General features: G+C 42.7%; 1 protein-coding gene across 10 annotated transcripts in view; it reads right to left on the bottom strand.

Annotated features, from left to right (window-relative positions):
• The window catches only part of CEP89 (centrosomal protein 89), a 73332-nt gene that overhangs the window by 12727 nt on the left and 33084 nt on the right, over positions 1–27521 (bottom strand). For 9 of the 10 annotated variants that reach the window (XM_038529466.1, XM_038529464.1, XM_038529467.1 and 6 more), the window contains 8 exons: positions 25197–25247; positions 24933–25016; positions 22830–22933; positions 19588–19703; positions 17267–17447; positions 2645–2812; positions 1886–2027; positions 458–547 (listed from right to left, as the gene is read on the bottom strand). In XM_038529466.1, the coding sequence (XP_038385394.1) occupies positions 458–547; positions 1886–2027; positions 2645–2812; positions 17267–17447; positions 19588–19703; positions 22830–22933; positions 24933–25016; positions 25197–25247 (936 nt within the window). The remainder of the gene's footprint in view (positions 1–457; positions 548–1885; positions 2028–2644; positions 2813–17266; positions 17448–19587; positions 19704–22829; positions 22934–24932; positions 25017–25196; positions 25248–27521) is intronic. The other variant, XM_038529471.1, reaches the window with a different exon arrangement.

The following is a 27521-nucleotide window of genomic DNA, read 5'->3' as shown; positions in this document are numbered from 1 at the left end:
TTTCAGAGGGATGGGAGGTGGTCAGGTAAGGGAGATGGCCTAAGGGAAGAGAGCTGATACCATGACAGTGGTTTTCTTGGGCAGAGAAACTGGGGGGAATGGGGGGGGGAGCAATTAGGATAAAGCTAGAGAGGTGAGGGTCAACTCCGTTCTCTAACCAAACCAACTGATGCTGGGCTTGAGCATAAAGCCTGAACATTAAACTCAGGGTAGAGCCTGGAGATTTTTCCGTAGCCCCTTTTCTTTTTTTTAAACAGCTGTATGGTATCTTATTGTGTAGATAAACTGGTTTATTTAATGAGGGGGTTGGTGCCATAAGCAATACTGCTTAACCCTGTGAATGATTAGTGATGCATACATGCAAAATGAATCATTTTCTTAAACATGGAAATCTGACCCCAGTAAGCCATTGTTTCCATTTGAAAATGGAACCACTGAGGCTAATGGTTCCACTTACCTTGACTTTTTCCTTTAACCTTCCCAAGCGAATATTGCCTTCTATGATTTTGTTGAGAACTCCATGCTTCTCACTTTCTAGACATTTAGCCTAAGGAGAAAAATGAAAAGAAAAATAATGGGCACCCCGCCTGCCCCCCACTCCCTGCGTGAGGGCTGTGGGCAGAGCCTGTGCCAACGGCTGAGGAGGGGCAAGAACCCAGAACAGCAGGCTGGGTGCCCTTCCTGGGCGCCAATAGAAGATCGAGACCCCCCCAAACAAGGGGGATGTGTTATAAGGGCTTCCAGCACACCTCTCTAATCGTATTCAAGGAATAAGTGCCCAGATGCAAATCAATTTTCAGCTTGACTATTTGAATAATTACAAAGTTAAAGATAATGTGAATGCACCATGCCATTCACCAAACCAAATGTGACGGCATCACATCCAAGAGGAATGTCATTTGAAGCTCAATGATTTAACAGTAACATCCACCTGGGAATTGCTATACACTGCAAATTATTTCAAATGCTAAAATAAAAAAAAGCGAGGGTGAGCATTCCTTCTAAGGCATCTGATCTCATTTGATTTCCTTCAGAAAGGAAAAATATGACACAGGAAGTTAAATAACTTGCCACAAGTCACACAGAAAACCCATCCTAAAGATGGGATTAGAAATTAGATGCCACTTTCAATAAATTAAGGCCTAGGAGACCAGGACAGGGTAAGGTTGGGATGCTGGGGCCACGGTCCCAGGACAGGGCAGAGGCAGCTAGTACCACCCCCGGACCTCAGCTAGAGGGGCTGACCCTGGGGCTCACAGGTGCAAGGAGCTTGCAGGGTCAAGGGGACAGCAGTGTCTGTATGTACACAGAGGTTTCTTGTGGCGGAAAGAGGTAGAGGGGAATGAACGCAGCTCCCCAATGTCTATGTGGGTCTAAGGATTCTGAATCCGAGCCTGGCTTTCAGGCCATAATAACATAGATCAAGGCAGGAGGAAAGAACACACTTCATTTATGTATTATTGACTTAGTAACTTCTAAGCATTTGGACAAATACTATATGGCTTGCACTTATATTTCCATCCTGGGCCCACACATGGGAAGGATGGGCTAAAATTTGGAGAATCTGAAAATGTGCAGTTAAAATTTAAAAAGAGGAAGCTTTTTATGAGTAGTTTTGTAAAGAAAACACTCTTAAAAAAAAAAAAAAGATTTATTTTAGGGTAGGTGGGAAGGGCAGACGGAGGGAAACAATCTCCAGCAGGCTCCGCACTGAACTTGGGGCCTGAGGCGGGGCCTGATCTCACAACCCTGAGATCATAACCTGAGCTGAAATCAAGAGTTGGATGCTCAACCGACTGAACCACCAGGCACCCCAAGAAAATGCTCTTAAAATTACGTTTGCATATTGACGTTCAGCGTACCTGAAGAAACTGAGGGAGCTTACCAAACACATGAGATTGTTGCGTTCCTGGGTTATATTCTCTGCCAGGCCAACAAGATTTGCCAGGTACTGGTTAGCAGACATTTCGCTCTCCATGGCTTTTTCCACCTGCTTTTTGAGGACATCAATTTTCTTTTGAGATCTCCTAGAGAGTTCCCCAAAATGGTGGAATAAAAAACTCATTAGCTTGAATGGCAAGGACATAGTGAATATCTGCATCATAAAAATAGCAAGTACGTTAGCATTTAAACATATTCTTTGGCAACCTAAATCTTCTACTAAGTGTCAGGGTGAGAAGAGGTAAATGAGTTTAATTTTAAGTGAAGCATAATTATTGACTCCAAGTCAACAAGAAATCACAAAATGCTTAACACAATTAATAGGCTACTTATGTATTACTCCATTAATTTTTCTGGCTCATGTTCTAAAAAATGCTTTTGAAAAAGGAATCAAGTTAACCCAAAGCTGACTTTTGGGAAATGCATAGGAAAGAACTTCCAGTACTTTCAGCATCATAGGGTCATCATTATGACTATCAACTATAGTTGAACTATAGAATTGAAAAATGTCGGCTAAAGCTGGTCAACAGAAAAGCCTTTACTGTACTTTTCTTTTGATACCCAGTAATCTCAATGATCCTTTTCCATTTTATATCCAATATTAGAAAAAGAAAAGAAAAATAAAACAGAGTATTTGTCTCTTTTTAATATTAAAAAAAAAATCTAAAAAACAAACCAGCTTAAGAAAAAAATAGATAAAAACCTATTTATTTTCTGTGCCCTGTTGAGTTCAGCTTCCAGTGCTTGATTTTTAGCTGCCAGATTGTTCTTCTCTAAGAGCAGACTCTGTTTCTGCACTTGCAGGAGTGCCAACTTTCCCATCAACTCTTCCATCTCGGCACCTCCTTTCTCCTCTTCCTTCTGCAACCGGCTGGTGGACAAAAACATCACAGGCTTGTATCTGGCACCCTGAAGCGAACATGAGGTGGCCCCTGCCAGGCAAGTGAGGGGCAGCCCAGCCCACGGGGATCCGTGGAAGGTCCACAGGAGTCCACGGGGGTGTGGAAACGCTGCCCATCCCCTCCCGAAGGGCCTGGTGGGGTAATGATTTAACCCCCTTTTTTTTCTTTTAAGATTGTATTTATTTATTCATGAGAGACACACAGAGAGACGCAGAGACACAGAGGGAGAAGCAGGCTCCTTGCGGGGAGCCTGATGCAGGATTCGATATCAGGACCCCTGGGATCATGCCCTGAGCCAAAGGCAGATGCTCAACCACTGAGCCACCCAGGTGCCCCCAATGTAACCCCTTTTCTTGCCCATAATTGTGTCTTTGGATAGATATACTTATTTGTATCCTATATTCCTTAAAGAAATAATTTAAGATCGCTTAATTTTTTACACAGTTATAACTGCTTCCCCCAATCCTGATGCTACAACAAATTTTATGTCATACTAAGGTAATTTTATACTTTTATGATAAAACAACCAAAGAACAAGGAGGGCATACACTTTCAGTGTATAGTTCTGGCAAAATGATACTCGAGAAAAGAGTTATTTCTTCACTGGTTCTCTTGGTCAGTTCTCATGTAATAGCCAGGACTGAGCCGTGCTCACAGAGGCTGCCCAGTTCTGAGGTGGGGGGGTCTCTCTGGGTGCCACGGGGGCTTGCCTGCAGGCAAATGGGCAGTAAGTTGCATGTGTTTGGGTCTACCTCACTCCTCAGGCAATTCCAGGGACTTCAGCCTGGGTTGGCTCCCTGAACACCCAGGCAGGAGTTTTCCAGAGTTTCTATTACTTTCTAGCTTACTAGAGTTAATTCGTCAAAGAGTGGAGGACATACCTAGATAAAAAACTGTGAAACTGAGGTTATTTTAATTCATCTTCTTTCCTCACTATCTTTTGTTTTGATTCTAGAACTTTCTTTAAAAGTCCTTTTGCCAAAAAAAAAAAAAAAAAAAGTCCTTTTGCAAAAGTAATGTACTCACCCAGTACCAAATCAATCAGTAAAGAAAAGTTCACAGCGCAAAGCAACTAGGGGCTATAGAGGATGTTAGGAAAGTACTGGTGGGTCAGCACGGCCACCTTAGAGAGCAATACGCCAAGATCTATAAAATGTACTTACCCTGTGGCCCAACAACGCCATCTCTAAAATATGTACATAGAGAAACTCTGACGACACATACACGAAATCTTACTGTGGCACTGCTTAAGGGAGCAAACTTAGTCACAATATAAACTTCCATTAAGAGGTTAAGGAAAATGTAGCATTTCATATGATGGAACACTACCAGGTAGAAGCTAGAAGAATAAACTCTAAAAAATAAAAAAAAAATTAAAAAAAGAATAAACTCTAATAGCTATTTCAACATGGAGAGATGTTTGAAAAATTGAGTGTAAAAAGTCAAGATACTAAAAGCATGAATTCATTCATATAAACTTAAGACACATCAAAATAAATTACCATGTGTCATTTATGGAAACGTGTATAGAAATAAAAAAACAGATTGGAAATGTAATTCCAAGTTTATGGTAATGCTCCTTTCAGAAAGCCAGGGATAGATATTGGACTAAGGAGAGTGCTTAAAAAGGACTTCAGTTTTCTTTCTCCCCAACATTTTATTTACTTGAACAAGCCAGAGAGAGAGCACAGGTCGGGGAGAGGGAGAAGCAGGGAGCCTGATGAGGGCTGGATCCCAGGACCCAGGACCCAGGATCCTGGGATTATGACCTGAGCCAAAGACAGATGCTTAACTAACTGAGCCACCCAGGTGCCCCTTCAGTTGTATTTCTAACAATATATTTCTTTTTTTTTAAGATTTTATTTATTCATGAGAGATAGAGATAGAGAGGCAGAGACACAGGCAGAGGGAGAAGCAGGCTCCACGCAGGGAGCCTGACGTGGGACTCGATCCCAGGTCTCCAGGATCACGCCTTGGGCCAAAGGCAGGTGCTAAGCTGCTGAGCCACCAAGGGATCCCTCTAACAATATATTTCTTAAACAAAACAAACAAAAAGGTAAAAACAATTTGTTAAAAAGAAAGTTAATAGGTGGTAGGAGAAATAGTTGCTTTATTTATTTATGCATTTATTTTTTATTAAAGATTTCTATTTTTAAGTAATTTCTACACCCAGCGTGGGGCTCAAACTCACAACCCAGAGATTAAGAGTCGCATGCTCCATTGACTGGGCCAGGCTGGTGCCTCAAAATAAGTTGCTTTAAAAAAAAAAATTTCTTTTGAGCTATCTGGGTGGCTCAGTGGTTGAGCGTCTGCCTTTGGCTCAGGGCGTGATTCTGAAGTCCCAGGATCGAGAACTGCATCAGGCTACCTGCATGGAGCCTCCTTTTCCCTCTTCCTGTGTCTCTGCTTCTCTCTCTGTCATGAATAAATAAATAAAATCTTAAAAATAATTTTTAAAAAAAAAATGTTTCCTATTCCACCTTTTGGGTTCCCTAGAGAAAATATATACTGATCACTTCTGATTTTAGTTCTCCTGGTAAAAAAAACATGATTTAAAAAATTTTTAAATTGTGAAATATAAGTATAGAAAAGTATATAAAAGATAATTGCATATTTTATCAACTAATTATGAGGAACCCTCATATAATTACCATATAGGTGAAGAAACAGAACATTTTTTAAAAAAATCTCATTTACAATTGTACCAAAATAATAAAATACTTAGGAATAAATTTAATCAAGGAGTGAAACGCCTATATTCTGAAAACTATGAGACATTGATGAAAGAAACTGAAAACAACACACACAAAAAATGGAAATACATATCATGCTCACGGATTGGAAGAGTTAATATTGCAAAAATGTCCATATTACCCACAGCAATCTAGACTTAATGCAATCCTTATCAAAATACCAACAGCATTTTTCACAGAACTAGAACAAATAATCCTAATATTTGTATGGAAACACAAAGACCCATAGCCAAAGCAATCATGATAAAGCTGGAAGAATCACAAGCCCAGATTTCAAGATAGTACTACAAAGCTGTAGTTACCAAAAGAGTATGGTGCTGGCATAGAAACAGGCACACAGATCAATGGAACAGGATAGAAAAATTAACCTATGCTTAATTAATCTATGACAAAGGATGCAAGAATATCCAATGGGGGAAAAAGACAGTCTTCAATAAATGGTCTGGGAAAACTGGACATGCTACATGCAAAAGAGTGAAACCTGACCACTTTCTTATACCGTACACAAAAAACTAACTCAAAATAGATTAAAGACCTAAATGCGAGACCTGAAACATCACTCCTAGAAGAGCGCATGGACAGTAATACCTTTGACATCAGCCTTCGCAACTTATTTATGGATCTGCCTCCTTAGGTGAGGGAAACAAAAGCAAAAATAAACTACTGCACAGCAAAGGAAACTGAATGGGGGGAAGATATTTGTAGGTGGTATACCTGATCAGGGAATAATACCCAAAATATACAAAGAACTTCCACAATTCAACACTAAAAACACTAGCTTATTAAAAAATGGGCAGAGGGCCTGAACAGACATTTCTCCAAAGAAGCCATCCAGACGGCAAACAGACAAGGAAAGATGTTCAACATCACTCATCATCAGGGAAAGGTAAATCAAAGCCACCATGAGACCTGACGCCTGTTAGAATGGCTATTCTCAAAAAGAGAAGTGGTAACTGTACTATGATTCAATAGTAATGTAAAAAACACAGAACATTTCCAGGACCCCAGATATTCCCATAGGTCCTGCCCCAATCATAAAACTGTCCTTAATTATTTTTATAGTGGGGATGCCTGTGTGGCTCATAGGTTGAGTGTCTGCCTTCGGCTCAGGGGTGATCCCGGGGTCCTGGGATCAACTCCCACATCGGGTTCTCCACAGGGAGCCTGCTTCTCCCTCTGCCTATGTGTCTGTCTCTCTCTGTGTCTCTTATGAATAAATAAAATCTTTTAAAAAATTATCTTTATAGTGTTATCACCTATCCATGCATTGCTACAATTCAGTTTAGTTTGCAAAAACGGGACCCACACGTACAGAGAACCAAGATGCGTAAGAGCTGCATTAAAGGACCGTATGTATTTCAGCGCCGTATGCCTCCAAGACTCACCTATCTTTTTGTGTGGCTGTAGAATATTTAGTTGTATCACTCAGCCAAGTTCTACGCGCCCATTTTCTTGCCAACAGCCATTTGGACTGTATTCCGTATACATCCCTGCAGTATTCTCTGCGGGACTGCTATTCAAAATGTGATCTTCAGATGGGTGTCAGTCTCCAGCTATTTGTTACTTCCACAAGATTAGTACAGAAATGAAAGAGAATGGTTTCAAAACTTTTATAGAATCTCATGTTCCTGTGACACCTGTGCAGTATGAAATGAGTGAATATGTTTTCTTTTCTTTCTTTTTTTAAAGATTTCATTTATTCATGAGAGACACAGAGAGAGGCAGAGACATAGGCAGAGGGAGAAGCAGGCTCCATGCAGGGCGCCCGATGTGGGACTTGATCCCAGGACCCTGGGATCATGACCTGAGCCAAAGGCAGATGCTCAATCGCTGAGCCACCCAGGCGTCCCCTATTTTCTTGAACAGCAGTTTGGATGTTGTCAAATGTGCAGAGAGGGTGTCATGGTAGCTGTGCACTTGTTATGTGCAGCAGGAATACATAACAATGTATGATTTTCAGGTTAGTTTGTCAACTTAACTCAAAACCCTGTAGAATCCAGAACTCATTTCTGTCATTGAAAATTAAGTATTATTTTATTGGATACGCTGGACTGGATTAATGATAACTATAAATGGCTAAGGAAGAATGTTAAACATACAAAGACTTCTGTTTCCAGCCAAGACACAGTTATAGAGACTAGATTTACCCTCCAGCTAGAAAAACCAGGCAAAACATACGAAACAACAGTTTTCAGACTTTAGATAATGCACAAACGCAGGACTGTGATCCCTAAGGAAGGAAATAACAAGGTGAGCATTACAAATGCTCCAGCTTACTGGCAGGCTGTAGTACTGAACCCAGTGGACCTGCTGCATTGAGGAATCAGAGATCAGAAAGGCCAACATAGGTAGAAACTGTGGGACAAAGGGCTCTGGAGACCCTTGGTGGGGTGGGCAGTCACCACCAGTGTTTGGCTGAGGACTACTGATCTGTACATGAATGAGAGGAAACTACCCAAGGCCAAGGAATCAACCATTAGAAACAGGGAGCAGAACAGTCCTTGATATTCATCAAGAACTGGAGTAGTACAGGAGCCTACCAGCCAGAGTGGAAGGACCTTATAATAGAAGGAGCATCGGAGACAACCCTCCAAAGGGTATCACTGCCTTGGTGGTGGGGCCACAGTAGCCTTGGACTAACGGCTGCTTTGGGCCTACCCTAAGAAAAGCAAACTTTGAGGGGCACCTGCCTGGCTCAGTTGGTAGAGCGTGCGACTCTTGATCTCAGGGCTGTGAGCTCAAGCCCCAAGTCAGGCCTAAAGCCTATTTGAAAAGAGAAAAGAAAAGAAAAAAGAAAAGAGAAGAAAGAAAGAAAAGAAAGAAAAAAGAAAAGAAAGAAAAGAAAAGAAACGAAGAAAGTAAGTAAAGGAAAGGAAGGAGGAAATGAACAGTAAATGAAAGAAAAGCGACAAAGAAAGAAAAGCCACCCAAGAAAAGAAAATCCAGAAGAGAAGAGGAAGAGGAGAAGAAGAGAAGAGAGAAAGAAAAAAAAGAAAGAAAAGGAACAGGCAAAGAAAAAGAAAAAGAAGAGAAGAGAAAAGAAAAGCAAACTTTGAAAAATCCAACTACTACTGTCTAGTAACGTAAGTGTGCACCAGAACAAAATCTCACACTACTTAAAGTAATGCACTAAATCTAGCATCCAACAACATAAACTACAATATCCAGCAACCAATCAAGCCTGGGAATAAGCAATAAAATATGGTCCGTGATCAAGAGGGAAAAAATCAATAGAACAGTTCCAGAGGTGAGAGAGATGATGGCATTGGCCAACAGAGATTCTTAAGCAACTACTGTAAAGATGCTCTGTGTGTTTAAGAAAGCAGAGAAAAAGCATGATGAGGAGAGAAATGGAAAATATAAAAATGACTCAAATGGACTTTTCAGGGATGGAAAAAACACAATACAAGTGGCAAACCATACACTGAATGGGAATAAAAATACAGACTGGACACTGCAGAAGGAAAGATGAGAGAACTAGAAGACCTATCAATAGATAGTATCCCACTGAAGCAGAGAGGAAGAAGAGTAGGGGGGGAAATGACTTCATAGGGCAATATCAAGTGGTCCCAGGAGAGATGAGAGAAGGAAAAAATAGAAAAGAATATTGAAGAAATAACAGCTAAATTATTTCCAAGTTCATTCAAACTCAAGCGGAATAAACACAAAGAAACCACACCAGAGGATATCCTGATTAAACTGCTGAAAGCCAGTGATAAAGGAAAATTACTAAAAGAAGCCTGAGAGAAAAGATACATCATGTTCAGAGGAACAAAGATCATAGTAACAACAGCAGATTTTCATCAGGCACGATGCACGCCAGAAGGCTACGGAGAACATCTTCACACTGAATGAGGAAACAAATTCCCAAACCAAAAATCTGTCAACTTGTAATTTTTTTTCTTTTATTTAAATTCCATTTAGTTGCCATATAGTGTATTACTAGTTTCAGAGGTAGCGTTTGGTGATTCATCAATTGTATATAACACCCAGTGCTCATTACATCACGTGCCTCCTTAATGCCCATCACCCAGTGGCCCTCTCCCCGCTCCCCCGCCCCAGCAACCCTCCATGTTTCCTAGAGTTAAGAGTCTCTTATGGTTTGCCTCCCTCTCCGTTTGCATCTTGTTTTATTTTTCCTTCCCCTCCCCTGTGTTCATCTGCTTTGTTTCTTAAATTCCAACCTGTAATTTTTTTTTAACCCAGTGAAATCATCTAAAGCTTTATCATTTTTCTGGTAGAAATACTATAAATCTTTCCATTCCTTTGCATCTGTGAGGCTTCCTAAATAGTTCCTTCTCCCCCTCTTTCCTCTGCTGCTCTCAAATACCACTTTCTACATCGCTGTTCCTCCAATGAAATACAATTCCTTGTTATAAATTGATTTTGTTTCTACCAACTTTGCTAAAGTCCCTTACTATTCCTAATGATTTATTTGTAGATTTGTTTCCTACATATGGATTTGTATCTGTGAAAAATGACAGTATTATTTATTTCCAAACCTTCTAATTTTGCTTTTTTCTTGCCATGTGCACTAGTTATCACTTAGTAACCAATGTTGTTAATGTTGCTCAGAAATGGTGTCAGAGGGCGGGCATCCTCCCATTGCCACCAGTCTCAACAGGAAAGCTCGCAACATTTCACCACTAAGAGTGGCATTTATTGCAGTTTCATTTAATAGAACCATTTTAAAGTTTACATCTATTCCTAATACTTTCTTTAAGAATTTTTACATCTAGGGGCACCTGGGTGGCTCAGTTGGTTAAGCATCTGCCTTCAGCTTAGGTCATGATCCCATAGTCCTGGGGTGGAGGCCCATACTGGGTTCCCTGCTCAGTGGGGAGTGTGCTTCTCCCTCTGTCCCTCTCCAGCTTATGCTCTCTTTCTTTCTCAGATAAATAAAATCTTTTTTTTTTTTAAGAGTTTTTACATCTAGATTCATGAGTGAAAAAATGAAAATTAATTTTCCTTTCTTATAATTGTTAGGCTTTGATATGAAGAAGACATTGATCTCATAAAATAAATTAGGTAGTATTAATTCCTTTTCTGTTCTTCAGAAGACTTTATAAGACTGGAATTATTTCCTCCTAGAGTATTTTTAGAACACTCTGGTCAAGCTATCTAGGGTGTACAATTTTCTTCAAGGACAGATCTTTGGATTCGGGTTCTTCAGTGACTAAAGTATTCAGGGATTCTTTTTGAGTCAGTTTTGGGAAGTTATGTTTTTCTAGGTATGTCACTATTTCGCCTGAATTTTCAAATTTATTGGCAGGAACTTCTTTTATTTCTGGCGCGCACAAATTTAAACATCTACGTGGTGGACTGAGCCTCTTCTATCAACCAATTCTCGTTGCTAAGTAGTGTTTGTTTGTTTTTTGACCTTGTCATCTGTCTTGCCAGATATTAATGTAACTTACCACCTCTCTTTTAGTTTGTATTTGAGTAGAATAGCTTTTTCTGCCCTTTCACTTTGGACCTTTCTGTGTCTTTCTGATGGAGATGTGAAGCTTAAAGGCAATACACAGCGGCTGTTAGAGTTTAGCTACACCACTGCAGAGCATCTCTGCCTTGGAACCCATTGAGTGCGGCTGGCAGGAGCCTTGCCTCTCCCAGGGCACAGGCCTTGGGTCACAGCCCAGAGTCACAGGTAAATGTAAATTCCTGGTCTGATTCCTCCCTGTGATGAGCATCTTCTCCACCTCCTAGGGCCTTCCCCTCCCTGGCCCATAGGTGAGAGCCCCTGAAGCTTACTAAACCCCTGCTCGTTTTGGTTTGCATTGACCAATCTGGCCTTCACCCAAAAACCCCACAGCACACCACTCCTAGACCCGTGGTCCCTCCAGGTACCTGTGGGTTATAAACCGCTATTTCACCTTCCCTTGTGGTCTTACTGTGCTCACCATCCAACACTCAGGGCTCTACTTAACAAACGTTAATTTAACATTTAGCCTCTTTAGTGTTAGCTACTCCTGATATATTTGTCTTTCAATCTTTTCATTTTACATTTTCTATTTTACCACTTGTCCTAGCTTTCCCTTTTGCCCTCATTTGGACTGATTTTTTTTTTTTTTTTAATCATTCTTTCCCTATACTACTTTAGAAGTTACGGACATTCCACAAATTTCATCAAGCGTATTTTCTTCTTTTTTTTTTTTAATTTTTTTTAAATTTTTATTTATTTATGATAGTCACAGAGAGAGAGAGAGAGAGAGAGAGGCAGAGACACAGGCAGAGGGAGAAGCAGGCTCCATGCACCGGCAGCCCGACGTGGGATTCGATCCCGGGTCTCCAGGATCGTGCCCTGGGCCAAAGGCAGGTGCCAAACCGCTGCGCCACCCAGGGATCCCAAGCGTATTTTCAAACTATAAAGTGAACCAGGGATCCCTGGGTGGTGCAGCGGTTTGGCGCCTGCCTTTGGCCCAGGGCGCGATCTTGGAGACCCAGGATTGAACCCCACATTGGGCTCCCAGTGCATGGAGCCTGCTTCTCCCTCTGCCTATGTCTCTGCCTCTCTCTCTCTCTGTGTGTGTGTGACTATCATAAAATAAATAAATAAATAAATAAATAAATAAATAAATAAATAAATAAATAAATAAATAAAAATAAATAAAGTGAACCAACACCTTTCTCCTCTCTGGAGTGATATAAAGACTTTAGGAGACAAACACCATTGACCCCCTTTCCTGATTATATACTATTATTGATGTGCATTTGAATTCTATGTATTTTTCAATCCCAAAAGATATTATTATGGCTTTATGGAATCAATGTTCATTTACGTTTATTGACATCTTTATGTGTCCTTCTTACTCTAGTTTCTCTCTCGCACATCCAACACTGAATTATGTTTCTCCTCCCGATGTATATCCACTTTTAGAATTGCCTTTAACGTAGGTCTGCTGGTGGTGATGCTCAGTTTGGGTTTGAAAATACCCTTCTTTTGACTTTATTCCTGAAAGGCATTTTCTCCAGAATGAAATCCTAGCTCATCAGGGGTTGTTTGTTCCCCAGCACCTGGAAGCTAGCGTTCCAGTGACTGGCGTGTCCCCTGTGACCTGTTAAACGTCCTGTTGTTGCTGAACTCCCTTGGAGGAACTCTGTCCTCCACTTTTCACTGAGATGGCTCTTCACTTACCCAACCGTGCTTGTGCTCGCTGGGCTAGCAGAGCCCACGGACTGCCGACCGGCTTCAGCAGGGAAGACTCCCCACGGACATACCTCTAACCACTCCCACCACTCCCACCACTCCCAGTTAAATACATCCCCGTGTCGCTTCCTGCCTGTGATGCCGCAACCTTAGAACACTCCAGGCCATCCTAGGGATACTTGCTTCTGACCTATTTTTCAGTTCACCAATCCACCATCCTGCTACGTCTGATCTACAGTCAGGCCCATCCAGTGAGTTCTGAATTTCAGTTATTGTAATTTTCCAGTTCTAAACATTCTGCTTCCTTTCTGAATCCAGTATTATGTTTTATAGTTCCCTGAAGACATTTTGGAGGCTTTTATTTCTTTAAGCCTAAGAGTTACCAGTTGTTTTATAGGCTTTGTCTGATAATTCTCCTATCTGGATTCTTTATTATAATTATTTGCTACTTCTGCTGGTTCCCAGTCACTGTATGTCGGGCTTGCTTTGTGTCCTGGACACAATCCTTGAAAAATTTTTAGGGGTAAAGAGCCTTCCTCCAGGGAAGATTGAGGGCTGACTGGTTTCAAGTTCACCTTACCCTGAGGATGAAGCCCTTTGGAATCCCAGCTCTCGATCTGTTTGCAGGTGATGGGCTTGTCTCATCATTCTCGGTCCACTGATATTTCATGGGGGCGTATCTGGGTGCGGGTCTTTTTCATTCACTATACCAGGTACTCTGCAGGTCTTAGCAGTCAAGGTGGTCGGACACTTGGAAAAGTCCTTCAACTAATTATGTCTTCCTTCCCACTTTCCTTAATCTTTCTTTCTGAGATTCCTGACGATCTGAGGTGAGACTTCCTGGACAGCTAAGTCTTCCATCCATCACCTTCTCTCCATTCCTAATTGTTTCCTTATGTGCTAGCAGAATCGACCAATGTGTCTTTAAGCCCCTCTATGCAATTTTCTTTAGATTCTAGTAATTGTTTCCAATCTTGCTGTTAATGATTGTACTTTTTTATGGCATCTTACTCTCTATATTCTGAGTTCTCTATATTATATTTTCTTTGAAAGAAGTGAGTTTCTGTGCTTATGTAGGTCTCTCTCTTTTATTGTATTTTCCCCCCACTATACCCAATGATCCTTGTTGTTTGTTCACACCTAGGAGTCTGTTCTTATTTTAGGATGAAGGACTTGGCATTTCGTATGCATTATGTAAAGAGGCTGCTCTTCTGCGCTGGCATCTCCCTGAGCTGGCATATCACTGACAGCTGAGCAAGACTCTGTCTACACAGATGAGTTATATGAATAGTTGGCTTCACTTTAGAATAGCAACCCTTCTCCCGCCCCAAAAGCCAGAATAAGGAAGGCTTTCCTTGTATAGATACCACTAGTCACCCCAAACCCTTAGCTCTCCCTAAACAAGTCTGCTAACTTTCTTTAGAAGTGGGGTGACACCCTGTTTTTCTCCCACCACCCATCCTGGGTAGGCTCAGCCTTTGTAAGCTACAGTAAAAATAAAAAACAATCCAAGCTTCCAGGTGTGACCACCAGCACAGCAGGTGACTGTTCACTAGGAAAATAACCTCCTGCTATTCCTTGGGCCACGGCTCTCCCAGGCGAGGTTGCCAACAGATAGAACAAGCTGACTAAAAGGAGGAGCCCCTCCATATTTATGATCCGCACGGCCCTGCACCAGGAAAGGAGACACAACACACATGCACCATACCTAGAAGCTCATCGAGCGCAGGTTCCATTTACCCCTTTTCTATAAAAACAAAAATCTTTTTCTCATGACCTCTTCTTTGCCTGAGACACAACTCTTTCTCAAACTCCTTCTCAGACTCACCCCCATTGCAGGAGCTCGTGCTACAGCTGCTTTGCTGCTAACTAATGACTATCCTTCTACACGTGGTGCATCTCTTACTGCCCTATCAGAGTGGGGAGGGAGCCCCCCTAACGGAGGCAACCAGAGGGCAGGTGCTCTGAAGCCTTGCAGCCCTTCTCCCCTGTGCCCTTGGCTCGCCTCATGTCTGTGGTATTCTCCTCGTCTGTTTTTCCACCAGGTCTTGGTAGAGCCTCTGTAGACTCCCCTGAGTGCACGCATTCCATCCTTGATGAATTGGTGCCCCTCTCCCCGCGTTAACGATTTTCTTGCCAATCACTGTGCCTTCCAACAGAGAACCATCAGGGTGAACTCTCCACATCCACCCTGACTCCTCTACCCTCTACCCCACCCATCAACTCGGAGCCCAAAGCATCCCAGCAAAGAGCTGGCATAAAGGCTTTCCGTCCCTACTCTGGGTCACCCTCTACCACAACACCCCTCACCTAATTTCCACTTAAAAGAGATTGAGTGACATGTGTACCTTCCCAACAACCATGTCTTCCACTGCCTTCCCACTCCCACTGGTGGCCTCCTTTTGAAGGTTTTTATACCTTCTATACTCACATCTTGGCGGGGGGGGGGGCATTAGAATATGTGGTTGTGGGGGTGCCCGAGTGGCTCAGTCAGGTGAGCATCTGACTCTTGGTTTCGGCTCAGGGCATGATCTCGGGGTCATGAGATGGAGCCCCGTGTCGATTCTTGGGATTCTTTCCCTCTTCTTCTCCCTCCCCCGCTGCTGCTCTTCCTGGCTTACAAGCTCTCTCTTTCTCTCTCTCAAGTAAGTAAATAGATAAAATATTTAAAAAAATAAAAAAGAGTATGTCATTATGACATCCACAAAAAAACCATCAGCCACAGGGAGTGGGTGTTTGAGACAAATAAAATCATAAAGATGAATAGAACTTGAAAAAAATGTCCTTCCTCTACGGGAACAGAAGAGTAAGGCACAGGTCTGGCCCAGGCGGCATGTAACAGTATAGTCAAAACACGGGGTTCCAGTAGTTGGAATCACCAGTATTTACTAAAGTACTAATCTAAGCATTTTGCATGCACCGACTCATTGATTCCCCCACGCCAAACATCTTAGCTGAGAGCTTCACCACTTTAAAAAATTATTTCCCCCATTACAAAGGTAATGCATATTCATAATAGAACACATGGAAAATATTTTATAAAAAACACAAAGAAAATTTAAATCAACCATTTTTTTGTTTACGTTTTTTTTTTTTTAATTTTAAAATTTGATTTTAAATCACCCATTTTGATGGTTAATTTTACGTGTCATCTTGGCTAGGCTACGGTTCCCAGTTGTTTGGGAAGACATTAGACAGATGCTGCTGTGAAAGTTATTTTTTGATGTGATTAACCTCTATAAGCAACGGACTTTAAGTAATACCTTACCCTCGAGAATGTGGGTGGGCCCCGTCTAATCAGTTGAAGGCTCTCTGAGCCAAAACTGAGGTTTCCCAAAGAAGGAATTCTGCATCAAGACTAACACAGAAATCCTGCCCAAATTCCTAGCCAGCTGGATGTCCTATGAACTTTGGATTTGCCAGCCCCTATAACTGTGTAAACCGATTCCTTAAAATAAATCTCTAGAAATATCTATACACGTATCCTACATATATATTAGTTGTTTCTCTAGAGAACCCTGATTACTGACATACACACAGAATTTTCACCTGCCAAAGAGAATTTCTGTTAATATTTTTCCATTCTTCCAGTCTTTTTTTTCTATGTACTTATGGTATACGTGTGTGTGACCATATACATTCAGGTGTGTATACACATGCAATTATACATACAAAGACACACACGCACGCTAGAATGATCAACTCATCCCAGTTTGCCTTGGACTTTCCCAGTTTTAGCACTGGGATTCCCACATCCTGGGAAAACCTCAGTCCCAGGCAAACAGAGATGGTTGGTCACCTTAATACACATACATACACTTTTTTTCCTTTTTAAATAAAATTGCGATCATTCTAGCCATACCGTTTTGTAATCTACTTTCTTCACTCAAAAATATTTATTTCCCCAAACTTCCCAAAGGACTCTTTTCTGATGTCCTGTTTAATGGCTGCATTGCATTGCATTTCATGATTGTCTCCTTTCATCCAATCAGCTCCCTCTGACTGGATATCCAGGTTTCCAGTTCCACTACTTTAGATTTTTTTTTTAAGATTTTTTTTTTTAATTTATTTATGATAGACAAAGAGAGAGAGAGAGAGGCAGAGACACAGGCAGAGGGAGAAGCAGGCTCCATGCCGGGAGCCCGACACGGGACTCAATCCCAGGACTCCAGGATCAGGCCCTGGGCTAAAAGTGGTGCTAAACCACTGAGCCACCCAGGGATTCCCTACTTTAGATTATCTTTGGGCCTAAAACCAATAAAGGCTGGAAGAGCTGGGAGAGAAGAAGTCATACACACACACACACACACACACACACACACACACACACACATAGTGCAGACCATGGCCCTCAAGGACAGGCCTAGTGGACTTTAGTAAGCACAGGTTTACCATTCGCAGTCCCAGACATCTGTGTGGGTGTAGCTAAATGACTCAGGAAAAGATGGGCAGCCTCTCTCTATTCCACCTAAAACCACACGCACGGTGATGCACTCAGACTTGACAAGACACCGCATCCTTACCTTTTTAACTCATTTACAATTGAAGTGTGAACGTTCATTGCAATCTTGCCATCCAGCTGCGTTTTTAGGTTCTGGCATTCGGTACGTAAACTTTCCAATTGCTCCTTCTTTTCAGTTAGTTCTTTTTCTTGGTTCTGTGTTTTAGTCTCCAGAAGCATTAGTTGTTTGGTCACTTTAGAAACTGAAAAACAAACGAGATGGATAAAGCCTTGGTACAGAAGACTTAAGAAACACTTAAGAAACATGGACAGCCAGGTTAGGAAAACACTAATCTTGAAAAAAAAAAAATCTTTTAGAGATTTATATATTAATGCCCAAAGCCTTATACTTAGAAACTACTGTCCCAATATTAAACATTGACCAAATGTAGACTTTCTTACTGGGGCTCAATATATTGATATCATTGTTGATCTATGATGTCAGCCAAACAAGAGAGGATTTTAGCCTTTAAAGAATGGACTTCCAAAGACTGAAGCCTTAAGTTATACCCAGATGTGCAGCATCGTGATGTTATCTCCAAAACTGCAAGATTTTCAAGTATTTAAGGCCATCAAGCATGGCCCAACTTTTCTTCCTTTTCCTCATTAAGTTATGTTTTAAAGTGAATCATAAATATTTTCACCCCGTGCAACAGTGTATACGTAATGGTAAGATTCTTCCATAGTTGACACTATGGCACTAAGAGGTATTAGAGCATAAAACCTTAAGTCCTTCTACACCATGGAAAGATCTAGTTGATCAAAATGAATGGCTCCTTCTAGGAAATGGGAAGGTAAGATAGGCAGGTGACTGGATTGAATCTATCCTCCCTGACTAGAACAATCATCATACCTGCTCATATCTGCGACATTGAAAGGAATTAAGCTCAGGAAATACCAAATTAATTTTCCCTGCCATCTCTGATTTCGAAAACAAAGACAGAAAGCATGACAGTGTTCTTTCTCCCCCACCCCAAGTAACGCCAGAGTAAAGGTAAATATGTGTGGGCCACGGAGAGTCTAAGGGGAAGTCCTGTGAAGGAAATTCTTGTTGGACGCTCCGACAGACCTTCTTTTATTTATTTTTATTTTTTATTTATTTATTTTAGATTTATTTACTTGAAAGAAAGAGAGTGAGCAAGAAGTGGAGGGAGAGAGAATCTGAAGCAGGCTCCGCACTGAGCACAGAGCCCGATGCAGGGCTCGATCCCACGACTCAGAGACCACGTCCTGAGCAGGTACCAAGAGTCGGATGCTCAATTGACTTTGAGCCACCCGGGCGCCCCAGGATGCTCTCACTTCCTGGCTCGTGGAAACAAATGAAGTGCCAGCCCTGTAGCTTCAGCAGCAGTGGGGGCTCTAGGGCCCTGTGTGTTAGGGGCAGTCAATAAAGAATCAGGAGCACAAGGGAAAACGGAAAGGGGATACACTGGCTCACTCAAGACACTAATATTTTGCTCTCCTGTCCTATATTATTCTTTGCTGGAAAAGAAAAGTCAGTAAAGTAAAGGGAAGAAAATGCCACTACCTTTCGTGCTTATAAATTTGGGTTTAACCAAAGTAGGAGAAATGACTCACTCTGGCCCACTTTAAAGTCCCTGGCCAGGGCAGCCTGGGTGGCTCAGGGTTTAGCGCCGCCCTCAGCCCAGGGCGTGATCCTGGGGTCCCAGGATCAAGTCTCAGGTCAGGCTCCCTGCATGGAGCCCGCTTCTCCCTCTGCCTGTGTCTCTGCTGCTTGCTCTCTCTCTCTCTCTCTCTCTGTGTCTCTCATTAATAAATAAATAAAATCTTAAAAAAAAATAGCATTTAAAAATAAAGCCCCCAGCCGTATGCTGTGCACCTCTGAGGAGCAGGGAGGGCCACATGGGGCAAGGGGGTGCTCATAGAAGGTACAGAAGGGAGACTCGGCTCTGAAGGAAGGGCAAGAGAACAAAGAAACTGTTCAGAGAGCAAATTTGTTCTACTTATTTACTTACATAACAAATATTCAGAAACTGATGCTGGCGCTGTTTCAAATATTCACCTCACATGATTTTTTTCCACTTACGTGGCACTGGTGCCCCCAAGCCCAGTTCTGCTGGCTCTAAGGGACCATCTACATTTGCTTTAAAACATATTTAGAATACCCGGAAAGACACTACGGAGTCTAAGAGAAGGCAATCGACGCATTATGGGTAATGGTGGGATGTGCTATACCATACACAGCTGCCGCATTCGAGAAAACCTGATTTCCTCCTTCTTTAATTTGAAGGGGGTCCTTCCCAGGAGCAGGGTGGGGGGTGGGGGCGCAGGTGTAAAATGATGCAACAGCAATCATGATTCCTCACTGGAAAGATGGCTCACCTTCCTGGAGACGCTCCTGGTGGGTGTTCTTGACTTTTCGTTGCTGAATCTCCAGCTGCTCTATCAACAATTTGTTTTCCTCTAGAACCAGTTCTGCCTGAGTCTGTAGCTGACACCTATAATTCATTCACAAAATTAAATACTGCCACTCAGGACAGCGATAAAGTTTGAATCATGAACTGCTTCAGTAGCTTTTTAAACACTTACAAAAGCAGAAAAGAGTCGGATAGTAGACTCTCATGTACACCACACAACACCCAGCCTGAACAACATGTATAACCTCCAATCCTGACGCCCACTGGACTGTTCTGAAAGCCAGTAGGAAATGAGAAGAATTTAGAAATTAGAAATTAGAAATTAGAATTTAGAAAGCTCCTATTTTAATTGAGAAATAGGGATCCCTGGGTGGTGCAGCGGTTTAGCGCCTGCCTTTGGCCGGGGGCACGATCCTGGAGTCCCGGGACCGAGTCCCATGTCGGGCTCCCTGCATGGAGCCTGCTTCTCTCTCCTCCCTCTGACTCCCTCTCTCTCTCTCTCTCATAAATAAATAAATAAATAAATAAATCTTTAAAAAAAAAGAGAGAGAGAAATAACTCACATATTATCAATAGCCTATCTGCCCCCCAAACAATGATTTTGTTGAAAGCCTCTGGCTGGTTTCTTAAACTGTACTGAATACTAAAACAGCCCTTTCCTTACAGGGGGTGCAGAGTGAATCCTGGCCCGGCTCAACCGATTGAGATCAAAGATTCCAATTAGAGAGAGCTTAAGCAACCTTCGAAGTCTGGTTAGATGCTTACCATTCAAAGCACGTAATAAACCAGTAAATTACCACAAACTTTCACCTTAAACTCAAAAAGTGAGGTGGAGGAAGGAGAGGAAAAAAGGCAAAAGGAGCCGAGCTATAGCAATGGCCTCCCTCCAACAGCAGCTGCACCCTGGCTGCCAAGCACCTGCTGCAGACGCCCGCGCCCCCAGTGGGGAGGGAGGTACCCTGCCGTCTGCCCACCCAGGCTGGCCTGCTCCGGCCTCCTCCCTCCCGCCTCAGGCCGACCAGCCCCCACTTCCCCCCATTCACACTTCGGACTTTCTTCCAACTTCCTTCCTTCCTCCCTCTTTTTTCTCCTTCCTTCCTGCCCTCTTTACTTCTTTCCCCATCTGTTTCCCTCCTTCCTTTCTTCCCCTCCCACCATTCTGTCTCCTTTCTTTTTTAAACAAAAGAGCTTCTCCTAATTCTTAAAAAAAAAAAAAAAAAAAAAAAAAAGAGTTAAAACCTAAGACTCAGTCTAATATTCTCTCCCACTTTGTGGGTAAAGAAGCTAAGGCCCATTAAGCATGAGGTATCCCAGTTGGCCAGAGGAAGTCAGGAAGAGAGACGCAGAGTTTAGCTGCAGCCCAAAAGTCCACGGAGAAATTACGTGAGCCTGAGGGAAGGCTTTGACTGCAGTGTGAAGTTGGCGTGCCCGAGTGTCCGGGGGGGTGTACCACACCTGACACCTGTGCGGGGACAGCGGACAGCACCCAAGAAGGCTAAGGGGTGCGGGATCATGAGAGCCAGGGGCTGCAGGGCCAGCAGATCTGCCTACGGGACCCCTCCCCGAGCTGGAGGACAGAGCGTTAGAGAAGGGGGAGGCCACCTGGGGGGCCTCCAGGGGCACCACACAGACCTAGCGCTGCCCACCCAGGCCCGGGCTGCCATACTAGCTCTAGTGTGCCAAGCACAGGCCCTAATAGCAGGATTGGGGAACACTGTGCACAAGTGGATTTGAGAGTGAGGGCTTTCTTTTCTGTTGTTTATTTATTTTCACTTTATAGAGAAAGAAACGGGTTTGACCAGCACGTATATACAAGGTTAGAGGAAGGATCTGAGATCTCAGGTCCCTGGAGGGCTCTTGGAAGCAGTCTAACTGACCTGCTTTCCAGGGTTCGAGGGAGAAACAGGCTAGGAGCCCCGACAGAAGAAAAGGCAAGTTCAACAGGGGAAGCCACAGTGTGCCCTGAGATCCAGCAGCTGCCCAGGCCACTCCCAGCTGGCACTTCAGTGACCGTCGCGTCACAGAGAACCCACCTAATGGGAGGAAGGCTGCTGACTCCTATTTCAAATTCCTGGACATCACTGGGGAAAATATTTTAATTTTGTTCAGGGATGTTAAGGCACCTTAAAGGTTACTAAATATAACAGTTACCCAAGGAGGAAAAGATCTATCTGAATAGTTTTTGCTTGGATATTGCGTTTAGACTTTCTAAGACAATTACTTTCTCATATTCATGACTAGCCATCTGCTGCCACTGGGCTGATGATCCAGACACGGCCTTGCCCTCGAGGAGCTCATCACAGAGGACAGGTGAGACAGGCGTGGAGACACACAGGTAGGGACAGCATGGCACATACCAGGACAGGGCACGTGTCCAGGGCTGTGTCAGAAGCTGAAACAAGGGAGCAATGATCTCTGCCTCAGGGAGAGCTACTGACCAGCACCATTCGTTCAGGGCCATGTGAGCAGGGCCAGATGGGTGGGTAAGGGTGCAGAAGGGGCGTTCTGGGGCGAGGCAGCACCAGCAGTGGGATAGAGTGAGGCCAGACTCAGCTGTCAGAGAATGGGAGGCTGCAGAAAGGGCAGGGCAGGTGGGAGCTGGGTGTATGGGGCCCCATCCTGAGCTGTCTCTTTGAAAGCCCTGGGCACAGTCACAGGGGGCAAAAGGGATGTGACTTTGAGGAAAGGGATTTGGGATGGGAAAACCGCCGTACAGACGTACGACCTCAGAAAATAAAACTGGGGAGAGTAGATGGATTTCAGGTTTAAAAACCTATTTAGGATTTTCAACGTCATAATCTTTAAAATTCAAGTTTAGAATATTTTACTACATTTTAATCATAGCTTATTAATTTCTTAGAAACTCTCCCTGAAAATATTTTAGTTAAGGAAAGAAGATGTATCTGATGATTTAATAAAACTTATTCCTGGGGATCCCTGGGTGGCTCAGCGTTTTAACGCCTGCCTTTGGCCCAGGACGTGATCCTGGAGTCCCAGGATCAAGTCCCATATCAGGCTCCCTGCATGGAGCCTGCTTCTCCCTCTGCTTGTGTCTCTTCCTGTCTCTCTCTCTCTATGTCTCTCATGAATAAATAAATAAAATCTTTATAAGTAAATTAATAAATAAATAAATAAATAAATAAATAAAATTTATTCCTGTTACTCTCTTTTGAGGTAGCAAAATAGCAGAAACCCAGCACCACTTGCCATTCCTCATTGGTAACAGGACTACTCTTAGTTAACTTTTGGTGCAATTCTTCGTTTTCTTTCACCACTTCCTGGACTCGCATCCTGAACATCCTCATTTCCTCCTGAAATAAAGCAGAGGTAAACTGTTAACACACGCATACACACGTGGCACCACTTATTTCTTAGTTCTCATGCTGCTGCTGCGGCTCAAGTCAAAGGTCAGCAGCTTTCTAGCCAAGTCTCACAGCAACAGCAGGTCCCAGGGCCAGGTGCCTGAGCTCCAGAAGCCCCCGTCCCGTGTCCCCCTCCCCGCCGCTGAGAAACCAGGAGTCAACCATGATGCTGAGTACCAGGGACAGAGAGCCTCGGGTCTGAAATGTTCAATTCCTGATTTGATGACATTTGTCTACCAGTGCCAAATACTTGAAAAGATAAAGGCAGGTCAAAAAAAACCAGAGATGCCTATGAACACTGCAATCTGTCCTTTGTTTAAAGACTTTGGAGGATAAATTGGAGCTTTTCAGATAAAAGAACTTTTCGTGCTAATAAAGCCCGCTTGGGGGTGGAAGGGGTCAGAGTGGGCAGAGCTTGGAGTCTCCTGATCCTGCCCCACTATGACGACGAGAAGGCCTCCCCTACCTGAAGCTGTCAGGACAGCTGGCCTGAGGACTGTGTCGGGATCTGCTTTTGCCTCCTGACACTGCACAGCACTCCTGCTGGGCCTCCTCCCCCACTGCTTTCTTAGGCAGCCCTCCATGGGCTTCAGTGTCGTGATGTGGCCTTGAGCGAGAACCTTAGCTGCCAGTGTTTATTCTCAGATGCTTCTACACATTCTTCTCCCAGCTATTAGACATTCACGCTTATACCCGTTCAGCAACATTTAGTGCCAAGGGGCTGCTCTTTCACCTTTCTGCCGAGACACACCCCCCAGTGGCTGAGAACTCTTTCACAGAACAGGGCTCAAAGGGTTCAAACTAAAGCCTGTAGGCCAGCTGCCTGCTTTGTAAATAAAGTTTTATTGGAACACAGCCATGCCCATTCACTCGCCCGTTGTCTATCGCAGCTTTCACGCTACTATAACAGAGCTGAGGAACTGTACACAGAGGCCACAAGGCCTGCAAGGCCTAAAATATCTACTAAATGGCCATTTACAAAAATTGTTTGCTGACCCCTGGTTTAGAAGGAATACCAAGTTAATTTTGTTAATTATTTCATTTGATAGTTAATCAATTAGTCTAAGATTAATCTGCTCTCTTATAAAGTTAAGTGTCCAACAGAAAATCTAGAAAAAAAGGTACAAAACTGTATTATGTCGACCACGGACATGGACAGTATAACAAGGGTAGGCTGCGTGACTTTGCAGACCCTTCCAGTCAGAGAGCCCAGAAAACCCAAACTTTTCTCTATGGATCCTTCCAATTCTAGAGATCTCTTTGGCCACTTATAAAAACAGCACAGAAAGGATGGGCATATCTACAACACCCAAGTAGCCTTGTCCCCGCTGTGTAATGAGAATGAGCTCTGCTGCCAGAGGCCATTCTCACGGAACAGAGGTAAAGAGGGCAGGACCTACAAAACCCGGTGTCCTCACCACTACCCCCAGAACTGGGCTTCCCTGCGGTTGGCTCTTCGGAGAATTAAAAACACTTAGGTCTGCCTAGAACAGAGCTGGCCTACCTACCACCTTCCCATGTCTGCCTGATTGTCTCTTCCACAATAGAGTTTGCAGCTGCAGAGCACCAGGAAAAGAGCATCCCTTACTGCTGTCTTGTCCATACCCCAAGAGCCCAACCCGCATGGTCCTGCCTGCTGGGAAATCTGGGCTTCTGATGCAGCAGCATCTCATCCCTCTACACCTCTTCCATCCATCCGGGTGCACCCCTCTTGCTCCAATGATCCCTCCCTCCCTGCCTCCTTTCTTTCCGTCCTACCCACCTGTACCACTACACTCCTTCATTCTTTCCTTCCTTCCTCCCTCCCTCCCCCCATTTCCTCTTTCCCTCCCTCCAACATTTGAGTACGTAGTACACATTGGACATACCTATCTTTAAAATGTTTCTTTCAAGTTTGAAACGGTCTTATTTTTTTATGAACCTTGTCCTGAGACGCCTGCCAGCCTACCTGAAGGGTGGCATTGAGCTCATCCTTCTCTTTCATTCGGTCTTCATACGCCAGTAACAAGGGTGACAGGTACTTTACATCCAACTGAACATAATAAAATAATGAAATAATAAAGACAGAGGTCTTATGTCTGAACACAATCAGCACATTCTTTAAAAATTTAAAAAAAGTAAATAAAAATTTACTTAATTTGGAATGGTTTTCAATAGCTATTCAACTATAGCCCAGAAAATATGGGCCTGAAATTAAGTAACTTTCACTTACCAACCAGGGTGGTGCTGGGCCCTCTGATGGGAGGCCATTGATATTTAAAATCTAAGAACAAAACACATAGGAAAGGCAAATTAAACAATGCTTCCTCTGAAAGTTCAAGCCTTATTGTTTTTTTAATTAAATTTTTTATTTTAATTCCAGTATAGTTAACATACAATGTTATATTAGTTTCAGCCGTGCAATATAGTGATTCAACAATAGTTCTATACATGACTCAGTGATCATCTTAAGTGTGCTCTTTAATCCCCTTCACCTGTTTCCCCCATCCCTCACCCTCCTGGGAACCACTAGTTTGTACTCTATAGTTAAGAGTCTGTTTTTTTTTGGTTTCTCTCTTTCTTCCCTTTGCTTGTTTTCTTTCTTAAATTCCACATATGTGTGAAATCATACAGTATTCATCTTTCTCTGACTTATTTTGCTTAGCATTATACCCTCTAGATTGATCCATGTTATTACGAATAAGCCTTAGATATTCCTATTCAAGACTAGGCATCAGCAATCCATACATGTATATGCATTCAGAGGTGTTTGTGTGTGTGTGTGTATAAAATCGATTTTTTTCTGAAATATTTGAGAGTGATTTGCAGATATAATGCTCCCTTTCCTCAAAATATTTCAGTGTATATTTCCTAAAAACATTCATTTACCCAACCACAGTAATATCATAAAAATCAGGAAATCAACACTGATGCAAAACTATATTTTAATCTAGACTATGTTCAAATTTTGCCTATTTTCCCACTAATGTCCTTTTCTGATCAAGGATCCAATCCAGGATTGTATGTTGCATTTAGTTGTCAAGCCTTTTCAGTCTTCTTAAATCTGGAGCATATCTAGTAATTGTTTATTGAATGTTGAACTCTTACAGTGTTACATGTGGAGGGTCTGGATTTGGTTGTCTTCCTTTAAAGAGTGTGGGGGTTTTTTTCATCTTTTTTTTTTTTTTTTTTTTTGTAGCTCTTAAGTCACTCATGGATCAACCTGATGTTTTTGAGGCCCATTTTTTACCTGGTCAGGGTGGGTATTTACTAAGAGGCTAGTTTAGCCAGCTACTGAGGCAAGGTCCCTCTGGGCTCTTCACGCAATGCTGCACTATTCAACAAACTACTCCTTTGTAGTCAGCCCAGTCTCCCAGTGTTAATTATTTGGCTCACAGCTCCCTGAACTTGTTTTCTGCCTGGCCTTAAAGAGTTTCACCCTTCTCTTTTGTTGAATACAAATCTGCTTCAGTAGGGGTGCCTGGGTGGCTCAGTCAGTTAAGCATCTGCCTTCAGCTCAGGTCATGATATCAAGGTCCTGGGATTAATACCTGCATCGGGCTCCCTGCTCAACGAGGAGTCTGCTTCTCCCTCTCCTGCTGCCCCTCTTCACCCTTGCGCTTGCTCTGCCTCTCTCTCTCTCTCTTTCAAATAAATAAATAAAATCTTGTATGTATTCTGTAGAATTTTCTAGTTATGATAGTAAAAGGGCAAACCTGGTAATGGTCATTCCATCAGGCTCAGAAGCAATTGTCCTAATGGAATAATTCTTTATTCAAAAAAAACTTTCTAATACATTCGCCTTAATATCCATATCATCACTCATTCATTCAGCAAATAGTTAGAACTCTCTAAGTCATTATGGATATCACAACACAATGGTCTTCCAGGATTTTATGGTCTAACAGAGATAAGTCTTCTCTTGCAAATGAACATAATACACGACACACAAATATAGTACAGGGTGGAATGTTCTAGCTGCCTTAAGAGTGGTACAAACAAAAGCCTGTGATGATTTAAGAGAGAGAGAGATCATATCCAACTGGAGTGATCAGGGAAGATTGTCATGGAGAATGGGGCATCTGCACAGGTGGAACGGTGTGGAGGGCAGTGACCTGCCCCATCTGTATCCTTTTTAAAGAGAACAGCCCATAGCCCTGCAAAGGGCCCTGGCCTAGGAAGCCTGTTTTGGATCATGTGACCCTAAGAACTATAATTTTTTTGCTGTCATTAAAAAAAACAACAACAAAAAACATTATGCTGTATGAAAGGAGTCAGTCACAAAAGACCACATGTTGTATGATTTTGTTTATATGAAATGTTCCACAAAGCCAAATCAACAGAGACAGGAAATAGATTAGTGGCTGCAAGAACCAGTGCAGGTGGTGGGGGAAATGGGGGTGACTGTTAACAGGGGGGAAATTTCTTGTTGTGATGAACTTGTTTGACAACTGACTGCAGTGATGGTTGCATGATTCTGTGAAGACAGTAAAAATCACTGAACTTCACACTTTAAATGGGTGAATTGAACAATACGTGAATTATATCTCAAAAAATT

This window comes from Canis lupus, chromosome 1, assembly GCF_011100685.1.
Source record: "Canis lupus familiaris isolate Mischka breed German Shepherd chromosome 1, alternate assembly UU_Cfam_GSD_1.0, whole genome shotgun sequence".
Classification (NCBI taxonomy): Eukaryota; Metazoa; Chordata; class Mammalia; order Carnivora; family Canidae; genus Canis; species Canis lupus.
This window is presented reverse-complemented; position numbering and strand designations above follow the sequence as displayed.